Raw genomic sequence first — 26,149 nt, 5'->3', positions numbered from 1 at the left:
TTTATCTTTTCATTTGAGAAAGAGTACTACTGCAGAAGTAAAAAAGCCACAACCGTATTTGCTGGATGCACAATAACTCATGTTAGCGCAAGGTCTAAGGACACAAAGATATTAAATAAATATTTGTATATAAAGATCAACCATGCAAAACATACTCTAAGTTTATTTATAAAGTTTAAAAATCAAAAATCCTACCTCTTGTGTCAGCATTCACACTGTTTGCCCCCAGAGTTTAGCCAAAGGCCCATCCAAATGCAAATCTGCAGTTTGCACTCTCACATTTCCAACACCCAAAACAAAGCTAATAATGCAATGATTTCCCCTATTTTTAAAGTACAATGTTTATTCTAACACCCAGCTATCTGACAACAACGATATGTAATTATTTCAGATTATGTTGCTTTCTCTTATCTCATGAACAACTTTTACTTTCTGTGGTAAGAACAGAAGAATGGCACTTAAATTTGGCACCAGACATCAGCTGCACTTCAGCAGAACACTGTTTCCTCTTTGTCTATCAGTACTATGCTCATAGCAAGGTTCAGGGCCTTCATTAATTGAATTCTACTAAGGAAAACCAAAGGCCTTCAATTTTATTCTTTTTAGAGAGCTACTCAGTCTATATATCCCAGGTAACATGATGAAAGGGGCGTGGTATAAAAAAATTCTGTTAGATGAAAAACCAGTTGACCTAAACAGTATTTTTTTTTTTTTAGCAGAGGCAAGACAGTTTATCCTGGGGTCAGTCCAGAATTTATTTCTTTTTCATGTAAAATTAAACATTTCATCAGACTGTATAACTACAGACATCTCTTGATGCACTGCTTCAAACTGCTGAGACAAAGTTGTAATTGAAGAAGGACACTATTACTTGTTTCTAAAAGGAGCTTAATCTCTTTAATCCAAATGATTCCAGATTGCAGATTTATTGTATTTTATTTACAGAATTTTGTTTTCCTCAGGAAGCACTCTGTGAAAGCATATAGCCAGATATCAACAAAAAAGTTGAAAAGTAGGATATGACTTTAAATAAAGAATGAATTGATTTAACTTCCATCCCTATGCAGAAGAGGCAATATGATTTAGGAAAGGCAGAGGACATTTTTCTTGCCCCTACACTTCAGCCAAATGAATAATTAAGATTAATTCTTAGTTTGTTCAGCTGAAGAATATACTTGCAATTTGATAAAGCTGATCACAGTCTTACTTACTCAGATTAACAACTGTAGGTATAACTCATGGGTATAAATACCTGGGTACTCATCTTTTCTTATACCAACAGCAGTGAAATTACAAGAATTACGTGCATTTCACCTTCAACACCACCAGCAGCTATGTCTATAAACACAACTGTATAACAGTATGGAATTTTGTACTGTATTCACAGATGTGGGGTTTTCAATACCTGCAAGTAAGGTTAGGGTCAGCATTCCTTGATAGAAGCAGTTCAACAGTGTTCAAGATGTTCTCCTCTGAAGCTTGTGCAGTACATGCTGCCATCAACACAGTGTATTTATCTGTTTGGAAATTTGCAGTTAGAGAATTACATATGTAAATGTAAATACCATGCTAATCCAGAAGTTCCTTTAAAAGTATTTATATTTGCTAGAGTTGCTACTGAGATTTTGATACTCTCTGATATTTGGAAAAGGCTAACAATCTTGTTTTCCTGTCTGCGAAAATCACTAGAATTAAGACAAAGGGCACCTGAGGAGATACTCAGAAAGATGAGAGTGAATCACAGTAGTAAAGTATCTATTCCTACTGAAGTTTAGAATAGCTTGAAAGTACCCCAAAGCTACTATAGGAACTTAACTATAGATGCTTATTTCTCAAAACACATTCCACACCAGTAGATTTGCTCCCTGTTCCTCCCCTCCAGTAAATAGAAGTAACAGCCGCAATGAATAGAAAAAGGTACATGAAATGTATTATGAACACATAGTGGCATCAATTTTGGGGAGAACAGAGACCCATACAAAAGACACCAGAATCAAAAGGGCTTCATGATAGATCTTAAGGAGGAAGAATTAAATTTATTAACTTACTATAGTCCAGCAGTGGCAGGAAAAGTATTAAAAGTATTGGTTTAGATGTGGATTTAAAGAGCATCTACACAGTCCGTAGGAATATCAGCATATTTACTTCTCCAGCTCTGAAACCAGCTGGGTATTACATACCACCTTGGCTCACAAATCAAAACTGTACAGCTGCTGTTTGCACACAGAAAACAGGAGACTTCTTTCCCATGAGTACCATGGTTTCCAAATGGGAAACGTAACACCTCAAAGACTTTAGTTAGTTGGCCCCAATAGAAAACTGCCATTTGAGTAGCTGCCCATTTTGTTTATTGCACAAACTTGTTCACAAGTTACAACATGCCTTTACATCTATTTAAGAAGTATAATATTAGCTGCACCTACTTCATATCCTGTCAAGTGTTACAACATATTTTCTAATTTTCTAGCAGAAATTTTAAGACTGTATAATTAACATCTTCATTCTTCAATGAGGTCAGATTTAATTTTATTTCAACATGTAAAGTTTGTTATGGGTATTACCCCTACTGCTCTCACCACCTCTAGTCCTCCACCTCTATAACTTAGTTCTACATTTAAATTCATTTGGTTTTTAAATATGCCATCTTTTAATTTTCAACTGCCTCATGTAGAAATTACTTGACATACTGACAAATTTTTACTCAAAATGTTTAACCTGATTATCAGCTAGAACATGAATGGAAAGGTGGCAGGACTTTAAATAAAGCACTGTCAATTTGGGAATGGTAATTGGGAGGAACCTGAAGTTGTATTCATTATATCAGGCGGTAATAATAATATATATAATATATACTATATAATATACAATATATAATATAAGAGTGGAAAATTAACTTCTGTTAGCCTACATATAGCTCATGTATGTGAGCAAGAGACAAAAGGGAAGGAAACACCTTGGAAGTCTTAGATTTCTCTTTTACAGAGAGTAACTGCAAAACAACTACAAAAAAGATAAGTTTATGTTCAGACCAGATGAAAAATCCAGTAGTTCTGGTGAAATTATTCCTCAAGGATGCAACATTTTGACCTCATCACACAGTGAATGATATATTAGTTCTCATCAACTACCAAAAAGGGTCAAAAGTAAGTAACTAGTGACAAAGAATGACTGAAGAGTGACTCAAGGGGATTAACAGTATAGCTGTTTATTAGGATTATAAGCGTTAAAGGGTAATTATTACAGGATCACTTGTGTGATTGCCTTCTGACGTAAAAAATAGCAGGAGGTCTGGTGAGATTTAGTACCCCCTTAGGATAGCCCAGCTTCACTGAACACACGTGGCCTGACCCAAATCAATGACTTGCAGGACAGCTCCTGGCTGAACAGTACTCTGCTGCCCATGTGCCCTACTTACAGTTTCCCTACACAGTCTAACAGGGAAACAAGCCAAGAAACCTGATCCTATCGAGGTGCCACTTTGGGCAGACAGTTATTACACAAATGAAAAAATGCCATGCATTTGGTTACCTGGTCAGCCTAAACTATTGCCCAAAACAGTTTCTGCCCCATTTATAGCTTTCCACAGCCATAAACATGGAATAGGTACAAGTTGTAGGCAGACACATAGAAGTTCTCTGAACCTGGCTACAAGGACAGTGATTAGAAGAAGGCATGATTGGTTTTGGTGTGGGCAATCGACTCTAATCTCATACTCTGATCAACTGCTAAGAGGTTAGAGAAAATTTTCAGAGCCAGATTTGTACTATCTGCATTTCAGTCTACTACTACTGCAAATACTGTCAAGTTACTGGAAAATATGATTACTGCTCTTACGTACTTGGCAGTACTGTGGGATAAATATTCCAGTGCAATGAAAGAGATTGAAAATAACCCAAATTTAACTAGAAGAAGAGTTATTATTAGGCCAATAAAACTGACAGAGGAACTGATACTACTTAGAAGCTACCCTGAACTCTCGCAGAAAAAGGTGATCTAGCAACACACTGAAAGTTTTCTTAATAGAAAATAGAAAAATAGAAGTCCACATTAGTTTCCCATGAACTGGAAAGCTATTCATGTTGTTTGAGATGTTATCTGGTTTCTGCACGTACGTAGTTCATAACAGGATCAAGCACAGTAAGTTTTACCTGTACAACTTTATACTACACTTCTTGAGCAAGTACTTCCAAACACTTTTTTAAAAAGTACTTGGGATTTGGAAGGTGTGGGGGAAAGTGGAATTGAGAGAGAAAGAACAAGGAAACACATCAACTGATCCCAGATCAATTCCAAGGACACAATTTTTACTTTAAAACTACTACTTTTCCCTCAAAACTGTGTAAGGTAGAGTGATTCCCAGTTCCACTGTGAACTCTTATCCTTTTTCCCTACACACATAAACAAGAGAATAAGGATAAGGACAATGTCTGGTACTGAGCATTACCAGCCAGTATTTTTCACTCCCATCTTACCTATTTCAAAACATGCATTAGCACCTCTGTCCAGAAGAAGACGCACTACTGCAAAGTTAGCCACACTGGCTGCACACATCAGGGGAGTCCATCCAAACTGAAAGCTAGTTTCTATGCTGATACCTGTCAAAATTTAAGAAATTAAAATCATGAAACTGCGTCAAAACAAACACGCTTTTTATAAAACTTACTCTCAATATGTATCATTACAAAGGTTACACCCTGTTTGCATTTAGTATAAGGGAGAGAAATCTCTTAGGGAATTTTCTTTTTTTAATACATCTTTATTTAGAACACCAGAAAATAACTTTCAAAACTGACATCAGTGTTGCCAATCCAAGGAGTTAAATACCAAAGAAAGACTGTTTTAAAAACCTCAAACATTTAGCTGTAAAAGTAATTTCATATAAGCACACAGAATCTGTTTTCTCTACTTCTGTGCAATAGCTTTTTTCAATAAAAATGAAAAAAAAATTGACTCTTGCCAAGCCAAGAAGCCTGCTGTGGAAGCAAACTGCTTGTCAGGCAATTAGGATCACAACATCTAAGGTTTCCTGCTTCAGAGCTCCTTGCATTCTTTGTCCTGCAAGACAGTTAGCTGGCAGATTTGTGTTTGATACTAACAAAATACTATCTTAATATAAAGAAGAAATAGGAGACTATGCAAGGTTCACACACAATCACCAGAATTGTTACTCTTTCTAATAGCCAGAATGGCTAAAATGGCTAGAAGAATGCTTGTTAGACAGCCCAACCTTCCCAAAGGCACCGAGAACCAAGTACCAGACTGAGATACTCATCTGCAAACTTTCTAATAAAAACCTGTATGCATTTTTCAATCCTTCAACAACCATTACTTCCTCTAGAAAAGTTTCCATCAACTGATTTCATATTAGTCCTACAGCAACAATGGATAATCAAAAATAGGAAAAAACTTCTTTAGGAAAAAACACTCCAAAAAAAACCCTAAAACTACCCTAAGGAATATGTGACAGTTAAGCTACACACATACTTTTTCATTCAAAATGAAAAGTATGCATTTGTCTTGGTACGTTGAAGATGTGCTCAGGGTAGCAATACAAAGTCACTAAAGCTGAGGGACTAACAGGTCACTGTTCTTGGATTGATTATTTAATTTCTTAAGATCATCGGAACTGTAGAATTAATAAAGACGTAGCAATTCAATGAAAGCCACATGTTGAAGCATTCTAACACCTGCAAGCCACGGCATTTACAATCAAATTTCTGTAGCAATGTACACATACTAGCTGCAGTTAACGTCACAGCACATTGGCCTATCTACAGTGTACAAAACTTTTCATTGAAGCCCACAGTTCTACAAGGGGAGCCAGAAAATGTCCTTTAGCAGTCATATCAGAATTCCCTTGTAAGTCACTTCAAGAATTTAGCAAGTCTGATATACAACAGCCCACTGAAGTAATACTAGGATAAGAAAAAAATACTCAAAAACTGTCACCCTGTCAGCCTTTAAAAAGACTCTTTTCCTCATGAGAAGAAAAGCAGTCCATGTAAGTACAACTCCCACCTAAAGCTTTTTACTTTAACACACACCAGAACAACAATGACAAACGATCTGTTTGGCAGTTATACACAGACTTTATTAAAACACTTGAGAAGGCATTTTCCTCAATGCTTTCTTTACATGCATAGCAGCCAGTATCTGCCATGATGCTGGTGCTTTTTCCAAGTTCTAGAAGTAGAATGGTCGATCTGGCAATATGTTGTTTGTCCTGCATAGTCTCCTACCATCTTGGTAGCGACTGCTTCGAAGTACCACCTAGTGTGAAAGTCCCAATGCAAACAAGCTGTAATCCCAGAAGAAGACAGAGAAAGGACAACTGACACAGGAAGAGTCATGTGGTTTCTTGGTTGCTTGGTTATAGAAGTTGTTGACTGAACCAGAAATGTCTCACCTTGATGACTACTCAAATAGGTTATTCCTCTCATTACATGTGCTGTTATTGAAGTAAGCAGTTTTAGCCAAGCATTTAAAATGGCCCTTAAGAAATCCTTGAGATTTTCTCCTTGAGAAAACAGTGAAGCCCAGAAAAAACTGTTTTAGTGAAAAATCAGAGAAAATCCAACAGCCAGAAAGAAGTGAGGCTACTGCACTCCAGAACCGCAGGTCCAACCCCTGTCAATGCTGAGCATGTATTCCCAGCAGGCGCAGGCATACACACCCCACTGGCCACAGTGATCAACACAGACAAACAGAGCACTCCTATGAGCACAGTAAGTACTGGTATCACCCTGTCATCCATCCCCTCCAACCGCTGGCATCACAGACACATAGGCCTCCAACCTCTGGTCCCACTCCTGTGGCTGGCACAGCTGTCTCCCTCCTGTCTGTACAGTTGCTTGGCCCCAGGCACAAGGACCTTTTGTTGCAGCTGGGAGTCCCTTGCTGAGTCTGTCATTTGCCTGCACATGGTCTCTGCTTCTCTGAGACTGCAGAGGTAGGCTACTGGCTTCCATGATGGACCTGAGAGGAGCTGGACCTGGGCATTATTTGGGCTTCCCCACCTGCTATTGTCTGTGTTCCTCTGTAGGTATGAGCAGAGGAGCTTTTCAGTTACACAAATTACAGCTAAGAGACAAAACAACATTCTTCTTTACAATCTGAATTACAGATAAATATCTTCCTGTTTAAACAGCAAAGGGGAGAAAGACATTCTGGCCACAAACTATAGCAGAAACCATGTGAAGAATATGAACAATAGCGAAGCAAAAGAACAGCAAATAACTGCATTCTTTTTCTGACTATTACTGTTTCTCCCATATCCCTTTTAGACAGTTTCTTCACCGTGGCTAATAATAGCTATAGTAGAAAGGCTGTTTTTATAGAGAAAAATTTAGCTGCTAATTAATTTCATGTTTGACACCAAAAAGATGAGGTCTTGACTTTCATTCAGTTAAAGAACAGCTCTTGGTGTTGGAATCCATTCACATTCAGATACCATTTACCTGAGGGGAAGTTCTAAAATGCTTGATTCTCTAAGACTTTTCTCTAGTAGAAGTATTGATTTAAGTCTGTCTACACTTAGGTTTGTTCCCAAATGACCTTAATGCTGAGTCACCTTAGAGCTGCTGTTGTCTCCCTCTGCTGGGCCAGCTATAGTGGTCACCTGACTGAGGGTTCAGAGTCCTAAATTGGCTGAAAAATTATTCTCACATGCTAGGCACCCTCCCATTCCCGTTGTTTACTACTACTTAAAATTCTTTGAACTGGCTCACAAAAGATGAGATGAGCTTCAGCACTCATTCAAAGACATAAGTGGAACAAACTGTTGAAGTAAAATGGAGGATTTGACTGTAGTTACATCTTTAATCAGCCTAAACTGTCATGAGGTCATAACTTTTAATTCCATTTTAGGAAATGGAACACATCAATTCCATGGTGTTAAGTAGTTTACTCCTAAAGCAAACCAAAACGTCCAAATCATCTTTAAAGGTGCTACTTGCTTGCATTACTTTCTGTGATATGTACTTCCAAAACTTTTTCCTAAGTTGCTGTTTAACAGAAGTGATAAGGAAAAAACACTGCTTGTCCATCTCCTAAAGAAGCTCTGTGAAACTGCTTCAGCATCAAAAATACTAAAGCAACACCTAACCAAGCCAGAAGACAACACAGTCTCACTCTACCTGAAGGAACAGCCTCAACTGTTGGTACGAAATCCACTTCCAACACAAACCTCAAGTTTCGCGGACTGCTGGTAGCGAGTCTCCTACAAGATCTACCAAACATATACTTAAGGTATATCTGGAGGCAAAGCTTTTACCTGAGCATACATTCCCTGAAGGACAATGTTACCTTTCTTCAGAAAGGGCTGCATAATAGGCACTGTGTTCTACTGCTTTGCAGAACAGTACTGGATGGGTCAGAATTTATTGCTGATCCCATTTTAAGGAAATGACATGTTCTTTTATAATACTGCCTTGTTTGTTTCAGGAGACAGGAAATTAGCCTACACGAATCCTCAGCCTGAACCTCTGCACTTACAGAAACCTATTATCTTCCAACAGCACAGAACTGTCCACTGTGTAGCAGGCATTAGCACGGAAACTGAACTATTGCTGTTTGACTGCAATACAACAATGTCAAATGGACAGTGTAGCAAAACAGTGAAGCAATCTGATGCACAGACATCACTAAAGCTCTACCTATAAATAAGAATATATTTTCTCCAAGCAAGACAGACGTATTTCATGCTTATATTGCACTTCTTGTGTTTCAGTCTGTGCAGTAGTTTTGCTTAATTTAAAAAGAAAACCATTACCCTATTGTGGTGAGAAACAGTTGGCTTCTAAAAGGGCAAATAATGTCATTGTTTCAAAACTCAGAAAAGCCCATTGCTAACCAATAAACTACTTTCTTCCCTAAGACAGATTTTCCTCGGAGAACAAGCTCTTGGTTACTATATTCTCCTTGCTTGCTGAAGCAGAACTTCATGACAATTATCACTAGGCAGGTCAACTCAGCTATGCAGTTTCTCATTGCCCTGGATGCTTCAATAAGTGATCCAATCTTCCTAACACTGATTAACAAACACATTAAAGAAAAATACTGAGTAACAGAACAGGGAAAAAGGCTTTCAGTGTTAAAACAGACTACTTTTTAGAGACAAATGCCACAAAAAGCCTGTTAGACCTTTCAGATTCACAAAATCTTTGTTCAGCTGATGTTGCCAGGACAGCAGTATTACACAGGGCACATACCAAACACTTAACAGTGCTGCGGAGGGAAAAAAAAAAAAAAAAAAGAAAAAAAGGAAAAGGAATTTCCAAACTGGGGAAACATTAAAATAAAAAAGGCTGGTCTCCCCTTCTTACCCCATACTGTACAACCTTCAACACCAAAGACCACCCACTGAATTTTCCCCCTCAATTTAAACCACCTCTAATGCAGTGTTTGTAACTGCTATTTGCATATTAAAGATACATCTGAAAACAAAGAAACACCTTATTTCTTGGTTCAAACGTTATTGTTTTCTCAATTTTCAGGGCTCCTGACTGACAAAAGAAATACTGGAATACTGGAATACTGAATCTGAGTCACTAAAAAAGTAACTTAATCTTCCAAAATAATGTGTTGAGTTCATGTAGGAACATGTGAATGTTTCCAGTAAAGGACATAAAAATCTTGTTTTAAATGAGAAAGTTTAGTATTCTTGTCGAGTTCACTAAAAAATATTCAACTTCGTAACTGACTTTCCTCACCTGCGTTTAAGAGTTCTTCAATTAATGACACATCACCACGAAACAGAGCCTTCTTTAATGCCTCATTCTTGTCTGCCTGCAACATTTGATCCAACTGCTAGATAAACAAAGAAAAATTAAGTCAAAATCCGGAGACTGTTTCAAGGCAAAAACAACATAGCTTGGTTTCAGTGTAAAAGCACTAATAATCTCTGAAAGGACATAGCACAGAAGAAGGGAAAAAGCAACATAAAACTTTTGTTCTTCCATCTCTGTAGATCCACAAAGCCTAAGTTTTAAAATCAATTTTTATGAGAAGTTCCATTCTCTGAAAATGGAAATAATCTTCTTTCTCAACAGATCTGCTATCCTCCTACACTGCTCTCAATTTTATTTACCAATTTGATTTCAATTAGGATTCTTTTTCATCTTATGACATTAGAAGAACTTTGCAATGCATTTATGTACCTTTTTTTTGGCCCATTTCACATATTGTGAAGTACAACGTTAAAAGATACAACAATCAGACATGAAAGTTTGAGCTTGAGTCAAGGGACCTCAGTGACCTGTCTGGCCTAACAGCACAAATCCACTGCTGTGAAGGGTTACAATTCCTCTGTCATCCTAATTCTGTGGCGACACGGGCATTTGTAGTTCTGCATCACAGACGTTCTGGCTGAAAAAAGCATTGACCAAAAGACTAGTTTATGCAGTCACTCAATTTAAGTTGTTTTCAAAAACATCATAGATTTGTTTTCTATTAAAGCTGCAGATGCAGATAAAGATTGCTACTGGAGCTATACTGAGTGTACAAAATTTTCCCTACACTGGTAAGCAGAGGACTAGTTCCCTGAGAGACAGAAGTGGGTATGAAACAAAGCTTTATCCTAAGTTTTTAACCCCAGCATTATAACTTAGAAATATACAATTTTTACAGCACATAGTAACTCATCTTTCCAATAACTTTTGTAAAGAATAACAGAAGTGTCTAGAGAACCAAAGGTGAAAAACAGTCAGTAGAATAATTTAGCCCTCTTTTGAGTCTAATCAGAAAACAATTTTCAAACAACACACATCTTTTGATAGGAACATCTATTTAAAGGCTATAGCCTTTAGCCTAAGACTTCAAGAATTCAGTCATGCTTCCATTGTACAATTCTGGTCATGAGGCAAACACACACTTAAAAACTCTCACAGCATCTATGTCACACTGACGGATACTTCACACCTGTTAGATGCAATAAAATTACTGAACCCTTCAAGTTAGCAAAAAACAGTCTCAAGAAATTTAAAACAGTTTTACAGGCGCCCGGCCACTTTCAAATCTACTCTCATGGTGAAATATGATTAGGACTAGGGTCTGCTACTGAGGGCAGAAAGAGCATTTAAACAAAGATTAAGAGGTTTTGTAATAAGATAAACCCCGACAATTCAGGTTTCATTTATTGGATTGAGGATACACCAGCATAACCCTGGTAGGAAATAGCCTAAGAGAAAGCACCAGCCGCATTCTCTCCCGCGCTCCGCTCCCCTCCCGGTTCCAAGCCGAGGCCCCCCACCCCGAGACCGCCGGGCCACGGCCGGCGGGCCCCAAGCGCATGGAGGCTCAGCCCCACCTGCGACTCCTGCCGCACGACGCCGATGTCCCAGTCGTCGCTGTCGCTGCCCTCGTCGCCTCCCGCCACCACGCGGGACGAACAAGCCACGGCGGCCATGGCGGCGCTGCCCGCGCGCGCGTCGCCTCAGCGCGGGCGGATCACGCGGCCCCGGCGGCCGCTTTCCCGCGCTCCCGCGCCCCGCCCCCCGCGCGGGCGGGGAAGGGCAGCGCCGCGCCGTGCCGGCTCGGGGCTGCTCCGTGCCGGGTGGGACGGCTCCGTGCCGGCTCGGGGCTGCTCCGTGCCGGGTGGGACGGCTTCGTGTTGGGTGCAAAGGCTCCGTGTTGGGTGCAAAGGCTCCGTGCCGGCTCGGGGCTGCTCCGTGCCGGGTGGGACGGCTCCGTGTTGGGTGAAAAGACTCCGTGCCGGCTCGGGGCTGCTCCGTGCCGGGTGGGACGGCTCCGTGCCGGCTCGGGGCTGCTCCGTGCCGGGTGGGACGGCTTCGTGTTGGGTGCAAAGGCTCCGTGTTGGGTGCAAAGGCTCCGTGCCGGCTCGGAGCTGCTCCGTGCCGGGCGGGGCGGCAGGGCGCCTGGTACACGCAATCAGTGGCAGTGGTGCTGTAGGCACGTGGGGCTGTGACAGGGCGCATTCGTGGCTGCGCTGCTTTGTGGGTGCTGGGAGACGCAGCAAAGCCATGTGTGAAGTTGTGTTTTTAGATCTGTGGCCGGTCTATATGTGTGGATTCAAGGTAGAAGGTACGGGTTCCTCTCTGTAATTGGTGACGTCATTAACATGCTCTTTCCACGCTACCTCACCTAGCGGCAGCCAGTGACGTCACTTTCGTGTGTGTACACGCAGTGTCACAGAGCCCTGGTGCGGTGTCCCCTGCGGTGGGGACACTCGCGTGGGAAAGTTCAGAATTGTGGGTAGTGCTCTTTCCAAAGACCCGTAATAATGTCTCATCCATTACAAAGTTCCTGTGAAACTTTGAAGAGCAAATGAGGTATGACGTTCTGTATTTCATCCACCAGCATCATTGCTCCTTGAGCTCATCTCAGGCCTTGCCCCAGGTTGGAATGAAATTGAGCATCCACTGACAGGAGTGGAGTTTGGTTTTGGAGAAGAGTACAAAATGATTAAGTGTAGTCCTTGTGCCCGTGACGCTGTAAAAATGTAATTCTGGCAAGTAAATTATAACAAAAATTACCCTCATCTTGATCAGAAAGTGGCTGTGAAAGTTTTCTTATTAATTTATTTTAGTTTTTGCTTAATATTTGTTTCTTAATGCAATGCAATGTGTAAGGCAGCTTTTTCTGTCTTGGGATTTGCAGGTTAGCTAGAATTATGCTTGGAACATACAGAGTGAAATAAAAATCGCACTTATTAAAAAAGAAACCTGCATGGTCTGCACATTTCCGTTGTGCCTGCTTGACATTTTTAATAGCTGCATTTTCTGGATTTTATTTGCTTGTCTGTTAAATATGACAGCGTGTTTGCATTAAAGTATAATGAAAGTCAGACTATTAACAATGAGGAACTCTGGTGTAAGAACTAGGGGAACATTTTAAATGAACTCCCATGAGAGAAACTTCCAGTTCTGGAAACTTAATAGAAATGCAAACCTCCTTCTTTTCACACATCATACCTGGAGCAAAGGTTGTTAAAATTGACTCAACTGTAATACATGCTTCTATATAAAGGTTTAGCTTTATATGCTTATTTTAGATTTGCCTGTATACACTAAATCTCTGTTTAAAATATTTTGTTAATGAAGATAAAATGTTTACTATGTATAATCATTGAATGATTTTGTAGCCATGTCAACTCTTATAAAACTGTAACTTTCATTCTAAGTTTTCAGGCTTTTTTATTACTGGTCTGAATATTTCCTATTTTCTGCAGAGGAAAAGTAGTATTTATACCTTTTTTGTGTAGCCTCTCTGTATTGAATCTGCCAGTACTCAACTTTATGATAACCATAACCAGAATCAAGCTTCCATATTATTATTCATTTGGCTTAGCTGTGTTACAGAATATGGACTTGCTGGTAGAAATTATATCCCCAGCAGCTAAACTCTAAACACAAGTGAGTGTGATGCTTTACAATTGACATCACACGTTCCAAGAAAGTTATTTCTAACTGGTACTGGTACTATGAATAAATTCATTACCTTTAATACACTACCAATTTTTTAGTGTTTGACAGTTGTGATTTATTTGTACTGGTTTGGGTTTCAGATTTGGAGATGGTTGGTTTGTTTGTGAGTTGGTTTTGTTTTTTTTTTCTTTTTCTCTGCATTGTAGCCCATTTGAATTAAAATGACAGTTTTGAAAACAACAGACACTTGAAATGCAACCTGCATACTGCTGCTTTCTCGAAGGGCACCACTCTAGGAAGGTCATTTTCAGCAACAGGCCTGATAGTACCTAGTGTTAAAAGAAGAAATCCCAGCTCCTTTCAAAGGCTCACAGTGTAGAAGAACCTTGCAGCCAGTGTACCCAGTAGCTGTTTCAAATGTGAGCAGGACAATCATACAGAAGCTGGTAGCAGGTGATCTCTCCTTTTGTGTTTGCTTGGTACTGTAAATCAGATGTTATTGTTGATTGTAGACTCTCCTACTTCTTTTTCACATTCTTCTTCCAGCTTGTTTGTGACCTTGAAGTCTGTCTTTGTTTTTCGGCTAGGCAGACTTCTTTTGGTTGACAATACCCTAAGTCCTGGCTGTCATCCATATTTGCTAAATGTGTGTTTTTACTCACTCCTATAGGAACGCTTTCTAGCATCTTTTCCTTGTTCTGTGCAGTACTCATTTTACATGCAGGAGGTGATTATAGAATGGCTCAAGCTGCGAAAATTGTAAGAGATCTTCATTCTCAGAGAGGCTTAGTAGCTCTGGGTCTACAGAATTGACGTGTTACCAGTAAATGTTCAGCTGGGAGACGGTGAACTAACAGCCGTGCCAGTTCCATGGTTAAGAGCAGTACATCCAGGAATTTGTGTAATTTGAAAAAAGTCCCATTAACGTAGCACACACGTGGTTGCAGTTCAACAGATCACATTCATGATACAAATGGGAAACAAAGTACTTTATATTGTCCTGGGCTAATTTTCAGCTGACTTGTAAATAGCTGTAGCATTTCTTATATTTAAGTATTTCAAGTCTAAAGATGGATACTTATTCTCTAAAAAGTACTTAAGTGATCTGTGTTCTTTCTGTGATCTGAAATCAGCCTTAGTGTTAAATCAGTTATAGGTTTGCCGCCCTTGTTTTGTTACGAGATGCTGCACTGCAGCAAATTGAGTTGTTCATAATTATTTGAGTCATTATTCTAATGGACTTAAAAAGATGGAAAGGATTTCATTTTATCTGTTTTGCTTATAATTATTTTTTTACCACTGTTTTCCTCCTGTCCACTTTACCAAATCTGTCTTCATGGTACCTGATGTAAAACTTTCAATCTGCTGCCCAACACATGAGTATAAATTGCATACCAACTGGTTTTCTGTTTGTAAAATTTGTTTTCTGGTAGAAACCAGATAATTCCAGAAATTGTCAAAATTCCAGAATTTGTCAAAATACCCCATACTTAGTGGGGAATTCATGGACATGATGTAAACCTGAATCCTGTTGTGAAAATATCTCTTATTATGACAGTAATGTGTAAAAAAACCTACAACAAGAATTAAGATGTTGAGGAGACTTTCTTTTATTTTAGATTCACTCAGGCAGATTTTAAGCTTCTTTCCATATAACCTAGAAGCTTTAGCCTGTGTAGCAAGTCCATGTCAGAACAATTCCTGGTATTACTAGATGCAACCTCTCTATTAAAAATTCCTCATTCCTGCACTATCTCTACTCTGTTCTATGCTGTTTCATCCCCTTAATCTTAACTGGCAGTACTCCCACTTCGTTATCACGGTGAGTACCTTCTTGTTTCAGCCTGTTGACTCTCTTCTGGTACTCAGGCAACCACTTGTAATAGCATTGCCTGTCTCTTAGAAACTCAAATGTTTGAATTTTCTCAAGGCAGTTTATAACGATCCGGTGCTGCTTTGAGCTTTCTGCACCATTTAACTTTTATTCTTTTATTATTACACTTTGTCTTACTACTTTTATCAAGATTGAAGGTTATCCACATATTTCGGTATATTCATATATGTAATACTTTTATTGGTTGCCACATTCTTATTTTGCTTTGACCAATTCAAAAGGAATATGGCTTCTTGGAAAAGGGACTGGTTTTGAATCAAAAGCTGATTTTGCTTTATCATGTTTGGTGGTTTGTATTGTTTTTTTCTCTTTCTTTTCTTTTGTTAGCAAAACATACAGTCTGATTGTCATGTCTTCATACTGAATGCCCTTGCTATCATAGGTTTACCACAGGATGTTAAGTCTTTGGTTATCTCTTACTTTTACAGCTGCTGGGGCTGCTCACCAGTAGTCTCTGAGCGTTGTGAGAACTCCCACACATATATTGTCTTCTGGACTTGTTTTGTTTGAACTTATTAAGTCAGGATGGTATTTTATATTATGATCTATAATTCTGGCTCTCTAAAGTGATACCAGTAATTCAGAGCTCCTGAAATCTCTTCTGAGAGGAACTGTTCAACCCCTCACTGAATTCCCAGGGTGTGCTAACTGGACTTTGCTACTGATTCCTTTAATCTCATCCATCTCTTCCAGCAAAGTCAGCAGCATCTCCCTTGCATCTGCTTTAAGGTCTTCTCTTAAGAGTAATTGTGCTACTGTCCACAAGTCTACAAGCCAGTGACATCCTGGCTTGGATCAGAAATAATGTGGCCAGCAGGACTAGGGCAATGATTGTCCCTCTGTACTTGGCACAAGTCAGGCCTCAACCCCTGTTTAGTTTTGTCCCCTCGCTGCAGGAAAGTCATTGAAGGGCTGGAGCATATCCAGAAAAAGGCAACAAAGCTGGTGAAGGGTCTGGGCTAGAAGTCTTATAAGAAGTGGCTGAGGGAGCTGTGGTTGCTTAGCCTGGAAAAAAAAGGAGGCTTGGGGGAGACCCTGTTGCTTTCTACAACTGTTTGACAAGAGGTTGTAGTGAGGAGGGGTTCAATCTCTTCTCCCAGGTAACAAGTGAGGATGAGAGGAAATGGCCTCAAGTTGCACCAGGGAAGCTTTAGATTGGATATTAGGAAAAATTTTTTCACTGAAAAGGCAGGTGATCTTTGGAACAGGCTGCCCAGGGAAGCTGAAGAAACACCATCTTAGTAGTGTTCAAAAGGCATGTGGATGTGGTATTTGGGAACATGGTTTAGTGGTAAACACAGTGGTTATGGTAGTTAGTGGTTGGACTCAGATCTTTTCCAACTGTAACAATTCTATGATTCTAAAGGAATGAATTATTGAGCTTATAGTAAAATGTTCTTTCCCTCTAGTAATTCCCTAATATTTAAATAGCCACAGTCCAGCCTTCTGTGTGCTCATATAGATGTACATAGGATCCTGTGTATGTATCTGCAGCTTTTTCTCTCTAAGTCTCTAACCACTGACATAACTCCATTCAAGTTTCTATTTCCATAGATGTAACAGTTCTCTTATTACAAAAACCTCATTTTAGTGCGTGAAATCAACAGGCACTTATATATTAAAACAGATGCCTTCTGTCTAATTGCTGCAGTAAAATACTCAGCAGTTCCTATCTACTTTGATACTGTAAAATTCCCCAAGTCCTAATCATCCTATATACCAGAACTGTCCAAGTTATTGAAGATAGCTCCTTCTTTGTTAATGCAGCTATATAAGCTGCCAACAGCTGTTTGATCTAGATTTCTTTCTCATAGTGCTTTCCTACAAGGCTTACCTTGCACTAAAGTTTTGGAAACCTAATTGCCTATGAGGCTCTGCAATAAACAAATTTGCCTCTGTCCCATATAGTTATTTTCTATCATCTTCCTTGAAATACCCATTTATTTAACCAGATTATCCAAACTCATCATGGAATGTATTTGAAATCCAGATGTATATGGGGGGAAAATGGCTTGCACCAAAGAGCCATGATCATAGGTTTCCTTGTCCACATCAGCCAGTTTTAACAAACCTCCAATTAACCCTTTGGCTAACTTCCTGCAAAATCACCACATGCTCCTTTGGCAGCAAGCCCTGACTGGTCATTTCAAGCGGACAGGATTTTGTAATAGGCAAATATTCCCACCAGCCTGCTTCATAATTGGCTAGTATCTCTAGGCATCTCTTAAATAATTCATGATGTAATAGAATTAACTTTCAGGAGTGACACTGATGGGATTCTTATCATTGTCAGCATCTAGAAGAACAGACAAAAAGCAATCTTTTGGTTTAAATAAGGCTTTCCTGGTACATGGAAATTTCATCTGTATGTCAGGCTATCTACCCTCTGATTCTGAATTTAGGAGAGTCCTTGGAAAAATAATGGTTCTAGCTAGCATCTTTTTGTTCAGTTTGATTTTCTGTTTGTTAGATTTATTTGGTTTCTGTTATCTGGAATGGGATGGACAGGTTTAGATGAAGTGACAACACAATTAAAGGCTGTATCATAATGCTGTGGAGAAAAAAAAAAGAGGAATTCAGTGTGCTTGTTTTTGAATTTTTTCTTTGCAATGTTCATCTATTTACTACACAGGTTTTAGAAATTTTTATATTCTAGTTCTTACTAACCCATGACAGCTTTGAATTTTTCAAAGTCAAACACTGTATATGCAAATAGTAAAAATAAATCAGAAGACATCAGCAGAGATACAAACACACTGATCTTTCACCTTGCTTTTACCTAGCCTGCTTTTCTGTTTATTCCTACCTTTAACAATCCTTTTTCCATTCCAGCTCTGAAGAACAAGGCATATTATTCTACTTCCTCCTTTGCATGGGAGATTTTGCTGCCTCTACAGTTGATCTTGCTTAGTTTTATGAGGAGCTTAAAGTAGCACAGCAAGAAAGAAAGCTCTGTTAATGATACAACACCAGTTAAGTTTGCATGAAGCCTTTCCCCTTAGCCGAAGGGGAAAAAAGACAAAGTAGGGAAGGAAAGTAAGTTGCTCTTTGCACTCATCGTGGAGGTAGGTAAACGTTTGATTTCTACCAAACTGAGGGCAGAGAAAGTTCCCTTTGTCAGGAGGAGACCAGTGGACAAGGAAAACTGTGCAGGTCAGTAGTGCTGGCTGTTTGGAAGACTTTTAAAAGATTTTCTCCACTTTTTAACAAGTCATCACTTTTTCCTTGAGCCCTCTGTTACACCAGTAACAAACAAAATACTGCTAAAAATGCAAGTCCTCTCTAGGCTTTGCTTTGGCTAAAATAAGATGAGATCAATACATTAAAATTTTAATGTTTTTAATTTCAATGTTTTACTGAGCTGTGTTTATACTGAATTGAGAAGGCCTTTATACACCGAATTTTTTACAGGAACCATCACAAAAAGAAGTAGAATATTGAAAAAAACTTGAAAAAAATGTTCAATAGATTGTGATGATAGGAATATTATGGCAATCTAGAGAAGGAAATAGAAACTGAGTCTGTCACAGCAGACAATTATTTTCTATTTCAAATGCTTGTGGAGCTTTAAATGTTTACAGAAAGCTGTTTGCATGGTTGTTAAATATAACAAAAATATAAATATAACAAAAAATGTTGTTTCTATCATTCCACAACAGCTTTTTAAAGAAAATATATGTAGTTTTTACTGAAGTTAATAGTGTTATATGTTTAGTAATGCTGTGGTCAAAGATGCAAGTATTCTAATCTGGGGTGACTCAAAAGCATCAAGTACCAATTATTGACGCATATTGCTGTTAGGATTTATGAACTCACCTAGAAACAGTATTCATTATTTAAATATTATTTAGACACACCATTGTGCTTGTGTGTCCTTTACCTAATCTAGTAACATTTGCAAAGCAGCTTGAGATCTCCAAATTAAAACAGTGGAATTCTAAGATGCTAAATTAAACATACTGATTTTTTTAAAACCAGTAATAGCTAAGAATCTATTAAGTCACATAGATTTATCCTGAAGTGTATTGTACCAGGCTAGGAAATGACAACACATTTGCTTACTTCTTAATAAGATAATTTGGTTTTAGGCCAGCTTGCCACTAACTTTAGTGCATGAGGCATATAAGATGTGTGCTGTAGCTTTGTCTTTTGCTATAACAGTATTTCATTAGCCCTGAGCACAAAAGATGCCACCATCTGAAGTCAGTGGAAATTTGGTTGTTGGCCATGGAGATGGCAATAGCTGGCACTCCAATAGTTAAGAACTCCAATTCTGAGATTTAATTTCAGTCTTTGTAATGTGATTGTACTATTTTCTCATCTTCAGTCATAGGAAACACTGCAGTAGGTTGCACTCATTTATCTTATATTATTATATTTCTGCTGCTTTTTTAACCTGCCAGGTTTAAAAAAAATAATCAAAAACCATGGAGAATGCTATGTGCCTCTTAGTATGTCACATGTTCTTACATATGTGTTCTATTGAACAGTGGTTTTAAAACCATCAGTGTACCTGTTTAGAGAAAGGGGAAGACATATTGAGAAAGAAAATACATTATTGAACTTTTTATGTTCTTGGGCTAATAATTTCTTTGTAGCAAAAATTAGCTAGTGCTGGAAGTAAGACTTGAAATTACACATTGTGTATAGGTTTAGGTGGCCGGTATGGGGAAGTTGTATTTTTCCATAAGCCTTACTCTTTTCAGCTCTCTTTTTGATTAGTTTAAGTTAGGATTTGTAATTTTTTTTCTGTATGTGTATTTGATGTTCTGTATAAAGAATACGTGATTGGAAAACAGGTTTTCACAGAAGTGTTAAATAGGACAAACCTCATCTAAGTCTTATGTACATTACCTAAACAGCATAGCATGAGTATTTACAAATAAATCTGTACACAGCAGTGTTTGTTGAAAGAAACGACTTTTTTAAGGAATTAATGTGATTTTTAAAGCATATTTTAGCTTGAAAAGCATTAGCTTGGAAAAAAGGATTTCTTCACATTTGGAAGCAATGTTAAGGCTGTCTATGCTTTCAAATAATTTAGATTTTTTTTTTTCTCCTGCTTGCACTGTTTCTACTTTTGGTACATAAATACGACTTCTGTTTAACATCTGCTTGTTATTCCAGCCTCTTTATTTGTCTGCATTAGCAAAATAGTCTTGTTTCACCTGCCCGTGACACTGCTGATCATTTTGCAACACATTCTAATGTTACACCTTTGAGGTTACAGAGCTGTGAGTCACTGTGTGGAAAGGAGTATCACAGTCAACAGCAGAGAGTCACATCAGCTCCCGTTGTGGCAATTAACTGGCAGTTAACTGGCCAGAGCCCCAGACAATCCAGGGACCATACAAGTAGGTATTGAGAATGTATATTCCCACAGTAAGTCATTGCAACTCCACTTCCTGCATGCCTCTTTAGATTTGTCAGAAGCACTTTCCTGAATTGGTACCAAGATATTTTTCATCTGTTCTCCAGGTCTGTGAGACAGAAGGTGCTGCAGTGTCACGGTAAGAGCAAGGCATTTATGATTAACATGGTGTGCTTGAAGGGCAGGATCCCTCTGAACGAATAGTTCCTAGATGGTTTCTAGTGGGAATTCTTGGTTCTAGTATCCATACAGTCTAATCTCAGACTTTTCATTTTTACTTGAGAAAAAGCAATAAACAATCTTTTTGGATTAAGGAAAATTTTCTTGATTGTAGTTTTTAAAAAATAACTTAGTTTAAACTAACTTAGTTTATTTGAATACTGCCAACAGGAAGTCTTCTGCCTCATCTTTCTCAAGTGGCCTTTTTCACGCAGAGGCACACAGCTTTAATTCCTATACAAATTCTTTTTGTCTTGATGTCTCTGAAATTTAGAGTCATGGAGGAAAAAGTTCACAGCCTGGGAACCTATCTAATATATTATCAGTAGGTCCTGAGGAACAGTGTTAAATTTGAGCATAAGATGATAAATACAGATCTTGGTTTGGGGAGATTTTCTTCAAAACAGTAGTAGCATGTGATTCATTACACTGTTATTTGGGAGGACTTCTGGGAAGGACTGCTTTTTATTACAGATGGATTCTTGTAATGATTGTGTTATGAACATCCAATTGCTCTATTGAACTGTTATTCTCACGGCTGTACTTGTTGCAATACTTCTAGGAGAATTTTAAAAATTGCAACTACACTTGAAATAGTGCTAAAAATTTTTAGCAGGTAATGACGTAAAAAATAAATTTTTGTCCAGAAAACCTGAGGAATCATGAAGAATTTTATGCTAAGGCTTCTAGGAGCAATGAGTAATTATTAAGCCATTTCTAGTGATACAGTTAATGATCAAAACAACAATGACAGAAGTATAATGAGAACAGTGGATTAAGTATAAGGAAAGGCATTTGGTAATGTAACATTCAGTTAATGGCTTTGAAACTGCTGTTTGAAAATAAATTTAATCATAAGCATAGCATGTGGGAGTAGTACATCTAATTGATCCAGAGATGATTAAAAGGCAAAAAAGAGATTTTTGATTGATCAGGCTGGGTTTGGATCACATGCTTCATCTGTTACTGAGCTGCAGCAGAAAACTTAAGGAACATCCCCCTTGGTTTGACTGGGCTGTTTACCTTTCTCTGCCTTCATTCTTTTAGCACTTAGATATGTATATGTATATGTAATTGCAGGAAGTAAGATCTAAGGGCTCTTTTAAAATAAATGATATCTGAAGCATTCTGGGTTTTGCAAGCCTCTGATGGGTGTGGATCCTGGCCTGGGTTAGGCTGAATTATTAAAAAAAAAAACAACAAAAAAACCAACCCACAACCAAAAAAACCCACCAATGAACCTCCTAGAAGAACACAAAGGATATTTTTTAAAATAGAAACTCAGTACCTGAAAATCACGAATCAGGCAGGGAAATATCACCAAGTAGTTGCTCTCTTGTTGGGGTAGCTCTGGTCCACACCAGTTGTAATTTAATTTCTCCTGGATATGTTATGGGGAGGTATCCCAAGTGGGAATGAGTTGGTCTCTATGTGTGTACAACTACACAGAAAATTTTAACACCCCCTTCTCATGTGCTCTGTTATATGGAGGATATTTCTTCTTCACTGTTCTATAGATCATTTTTTATTCTGTTAACAAGGTTGTTGCTGGGGGTCAGCTATGTCTGGGTATGGGTGGGTTACTCTTTCTCTGTTTCCTTTTTCAAAGGATGCCTTTTTGCGATGCAATCTGTTTGCTGCTCTTGTCTGCCCAAGTAGACTATTTGTGACAAGCTAGCAACTCAAGCTCATTGGATATAGCCAGTGTGATAGACGGGGTGTAGGCACTTGGTGTTCTAGCCTCTGTTTTGAAAAGGAACTTTTCCGCAGGCATTTGTGGTAGAATAAGCATATTTGTAGTTGGACAAGAAGGTGCTGGAATGGTCTGATTTTTTAAGAAAGCTGCCTCCTCATACGCTCACTGTTGAGAATTCCTATGACACATCTCAAGACGAGTATCATGTTTTCCATTTTAGTGTTTGGGATTTTTTTTACTATTTACAATTTTTTTTTCATCAATGTATACATAAAAGGAGGTGTGTGAACCCTACCAGTGGTTATATCTGCATTTTTTAGCATGGTATCCATTTAAAAATTCTCTTCTCATTTTCTTTTCTGGCTTAATCTTTGAAGAATAAAATTTAATTATTTCTGTTACTCCCCTTCTACTAGCCTTCAGTGTTTCTATTCTTAGCTTAGCATCCAGAATTCAGGAAACACAACCTTCAGCATTTTTTTCCTAGTTTTGGTCTTTTTACTGGTGTTCTTAATCATCTCTTAAGGAGGGGAGTTAGAAATCTCACCACACCTCTGTTTAACTACTTCTTTCTAAAAATCATAAATGTCTACTTCCCTTTCTGACTTCTTTCCACTTATGCACCGCTGCCCACCTTCTTCCCACCCAGGTATAACTGGGTGAACCTGCTCTTTCAAAAGCATGTTTGGTCTGCTTGACTGAGACAAGCAGAAAAGTAGCTGAGGTTGAGTAAAGGGTGAGCTTAGAGAGAAGCCTTTAATATGCATGCTGCTGGGTCTTCTTTATACAGGTTTTCTCATAATCTAAAAGTTTGTCTCACTTATTTGTTGAATCTTGCCTTCAAAATGAAAGTAGTTTGAAGAGAGTGACTAGAATCCTGATTTAAGCTCACTTTAGGTAGCACTGCAATAATAGGGAAAACAAGTTACAAGGTAATAAAGAAATTGAAAATATCTCTTATTTCTGAATTCCAAAATGAAATTATTTTACAGCAAACATGCATAGGTGTTCATATTATTCTGCTTTCTTGCTAGTACTCTGATGTTGTTCCTTGTTTTTCATCTCTAAAAGAAGCATCTAAAGCCATAATATATTTCTGTCAGAATGAAATTGTCTTTATTGGTGTCATTAAAAAATTCTTCGGTTTCCTGCTGCCAAATGTATGTGACAGGCCTACCTACTATGGTTGCCAACCCTAGCCAGGATCCTATCCAGGATATGACAGTGAAGCTATATTAGGAGATGTTTTGTGATAAACTGTATATATCAGATATTGCCTCCTAAATTCACAGAAATAGAGATTGTCTTAATAAAAAGGCATTTCAGATTTTAATAAATCATTATTGTAAATGCATTAAATATCTCCCTTCCTATGTACATGTCTGTTTTTGTCGTGAGTCCTTATAAGCTTAACAAAGCTGTGGGTCATTAACTTTTGAAGCTTAAATATGCATCAAATAAAAAAGCATTTCTCTTTACTTATGCATTATGCAAAAATGTAAATGGAAGTCTTATTATTGCCTTTCCTGTATATTATTTCAAATGCATATTTTTTCATTGTTGTCTAACTTCTGTGCTATTGTTCTGAGAAAAGATAAATGAGACAAACAAGAATTTGACGAGAAATCATTTCATTTCTGTAAATAATTAAATATTTTAATTATTAGTTTCTATCTCATAACTTACACTTTGTGTTGTCCTTTTTTCGTTGTGCTGTCTACAATTAGACCCACTGAAGGTTTCTTCCCTCAATGGTTATAGTAATTTATAACCTATTAGTGTGCATGAATAGATAGCATTTTTCATTTCACACAGGCACAAGGAAGTGTAAATTAAGTTTTTGTTAGCCAGCAAGGGAGACGTCTATGTAAGGGTAGAGTACTAAACTCCTGGTTTTAATTTCTGTGGTCAATGCAGTTAGAAATAAAACTGCAAATATTTTCCCCTTTCTTAAGTATATAAACCCAGTTTGTGAGTTGTAACAGTTTTTTGTGTATACCTGGCTTTTTAAACTCTGCTGTAAAAGTATTGTGCTGACATTGACCAGAATAATAGTCCTAATTGTAACTAGCTAATTATAGAAACCCCTGGGCAGGAAAATAAAACTGAGTTTTTTAGAGAGCCTTTTTGATTCTAATCTGAAAATGCTTTCTCTGATAACTCTTCAGAACCGTTTGAGTCTATAATTTAAGTGCTTAGTGTTGTTAAATTTGTCCATTTTCCCTTCTTTTCTCTCAGAACTCATTATTACCACATCTCTCTACTCTCATGCCAAAAAAATTCAGATTTCCCATTCTTCTGTGGGAAGAAACTGAGACCCCTGACAAGTGTGGTTTGTTTGGTTTTGTTGGTTGGTTTTGTTTGTTTGTGTTACTTCTATCAAGTAGCACCTTTCCTTTCAGAAAAAACAACAACAAAAAACAGAGAAACAAACAGAGAAACAAAACCAAACAAAATATGACATTGTCCCTCATCTGAAAGATAGAGTTCAAATAAAGGATTGCAACTTGGGTTCCGTAAAGCAGCTCATGACTGGGTGCTTGGCTGTCTTCAAGTCAAATTGCTTTAGCAGAGCAAACTCAGAAAACTCATCTCAGAATTATCATCCAGGTAGGTCTCTTACCAGGCATGGGAGATAGTGGCACTAGTTCATGGGCAGAACTCAGTGGAACATGAACTTCATCATCAGTTTTTAAGTCTTTGCAAAGCACTTCAGCCTTTGGTTGACCAGCTTTTTATTCCTTTATATATGTTATTATATCAGTATGTAAAGTTTTGGGATTTTTAATAAATAAGTAAAAAGTCAGGGACCTGAATTGCTTTATATACCCTTATATTCCTTGCTCCCTTATTTTTGCAGTGTTAACAATGATAGCACGTATTTTACATTAAGCCTTCATTTGCCTGGAGCCCTGGGAAGTAATTTTGGGTCTGCATCACCTAGGGGTTGTGTAGGATTGAATTTCTCTGCAGGTTTACTTGCAACAATAGCAGGCTGGTCTTGATGATCAAGCTTTACGTTCTGGCAGTTTGGCAATTTTTATTAAAAAGTGTCATCTTAAAAGATCATTTTTTACATCTCAGGAATTCCTTTCCAAGTGGAGGAATGCGTTTTTATCAACCAGTTCTGTGGACAGCTTCAAGACTGATGCCTGCTTTGCCACTGATGGCACACACCACTGTGCTGTGATTGTCTAACAAGATTCTTATCCTATCTAACATGATCCTTATCCTGTAATATGAACTTCTTTCTTGCAGAAAAGTCATAGGGTATTTTGTAAATAAAGGGGGGAAAAGGCAGTTATATCCATAGCTGTATAATGGTGGGCTTCTCCTGCTGTCACTTTTGTAAATCACAGCTTGACATAAATCTACACAATTTCAAGAAGTCTTGCTTTTAGCCTTAAAAATCTTAACTATTCAAAATACAGCTGTACCTCTTTGGCTTAGCACAAGTAGTTTCAAGACCTCATGAAAAGAAACTTTTAACCTCATATAAAATTTTTATTGTGTCCACTGTGAAAGGTTTTTGATTAAACTCAGTAACTCATGATATTCTGCTGACATCGGCCATTTAAAAAAAAAAA

The 26,149-nt window shown here is 38.1% G+C and overlaps 1 protein-coding gene across 2 annotated transcripts in view; it reads right to left on the bottom strand.

Moving 5' to 3' along the window:
- ASZ1 (ankyrin repeat, SAM and basic leucine zipper domain containing 1) overlaps window positions 1–11,419 on the bottom strand; it is a 36,646-nt gene extending 25,227 nt beyond the window's left edge. The window contains exons 1-4 of one of the 2 annotated variants that reach the window (XM_040062278.1): window positions 11,306–11,419; window positions 9,711–9,807; window positions 4,473–4,595; window positions 1,406–1,517 (exon numbers count right to left, since the gene is read on the bottom strand). In XM_040062278.1, the coding sequence (XP_039918212.1) occupies window positions 1,406–1,517; window positions 4,473–4,595; window positions 9,711–9,807; window positions 11,306–11,404 (431 nt within the window). In that variant the 5' untranslated portion in view covers window positions 11,405–11,419. The remainder of the gene's footprint in view (window positions 1–1,405; window positions 1,518–4,472; window positions 4,596–9,710; window positions 9,808–11,305) is intronic. The other variant, XM_040062279.1, reaches the window with a different exon arrangement.
- Window positions 11,420–26,149: the final 14,730 nt, after the last annotated feature.

Source organism: Hirundo rustica, chromosome 4 (assembly GCF_015227805.2).
Source record: "Hirundo rustica isolate bHirRus1 chromosome 4, bHirRus1.pri.v3, whole genome shotgun sequence".
NCBI classification, from domain to species: Eukaryota; Metazoa; Chordata; class Aves; order Passeriformes; family Hirundinidae; genus Hirundo; species Hirundo rustica.
The sequence above is the reverse complement of the archived record's forward strand: the minus strand, read 5'-3'. Positions and strand labels throughout refer to the sequence as shown.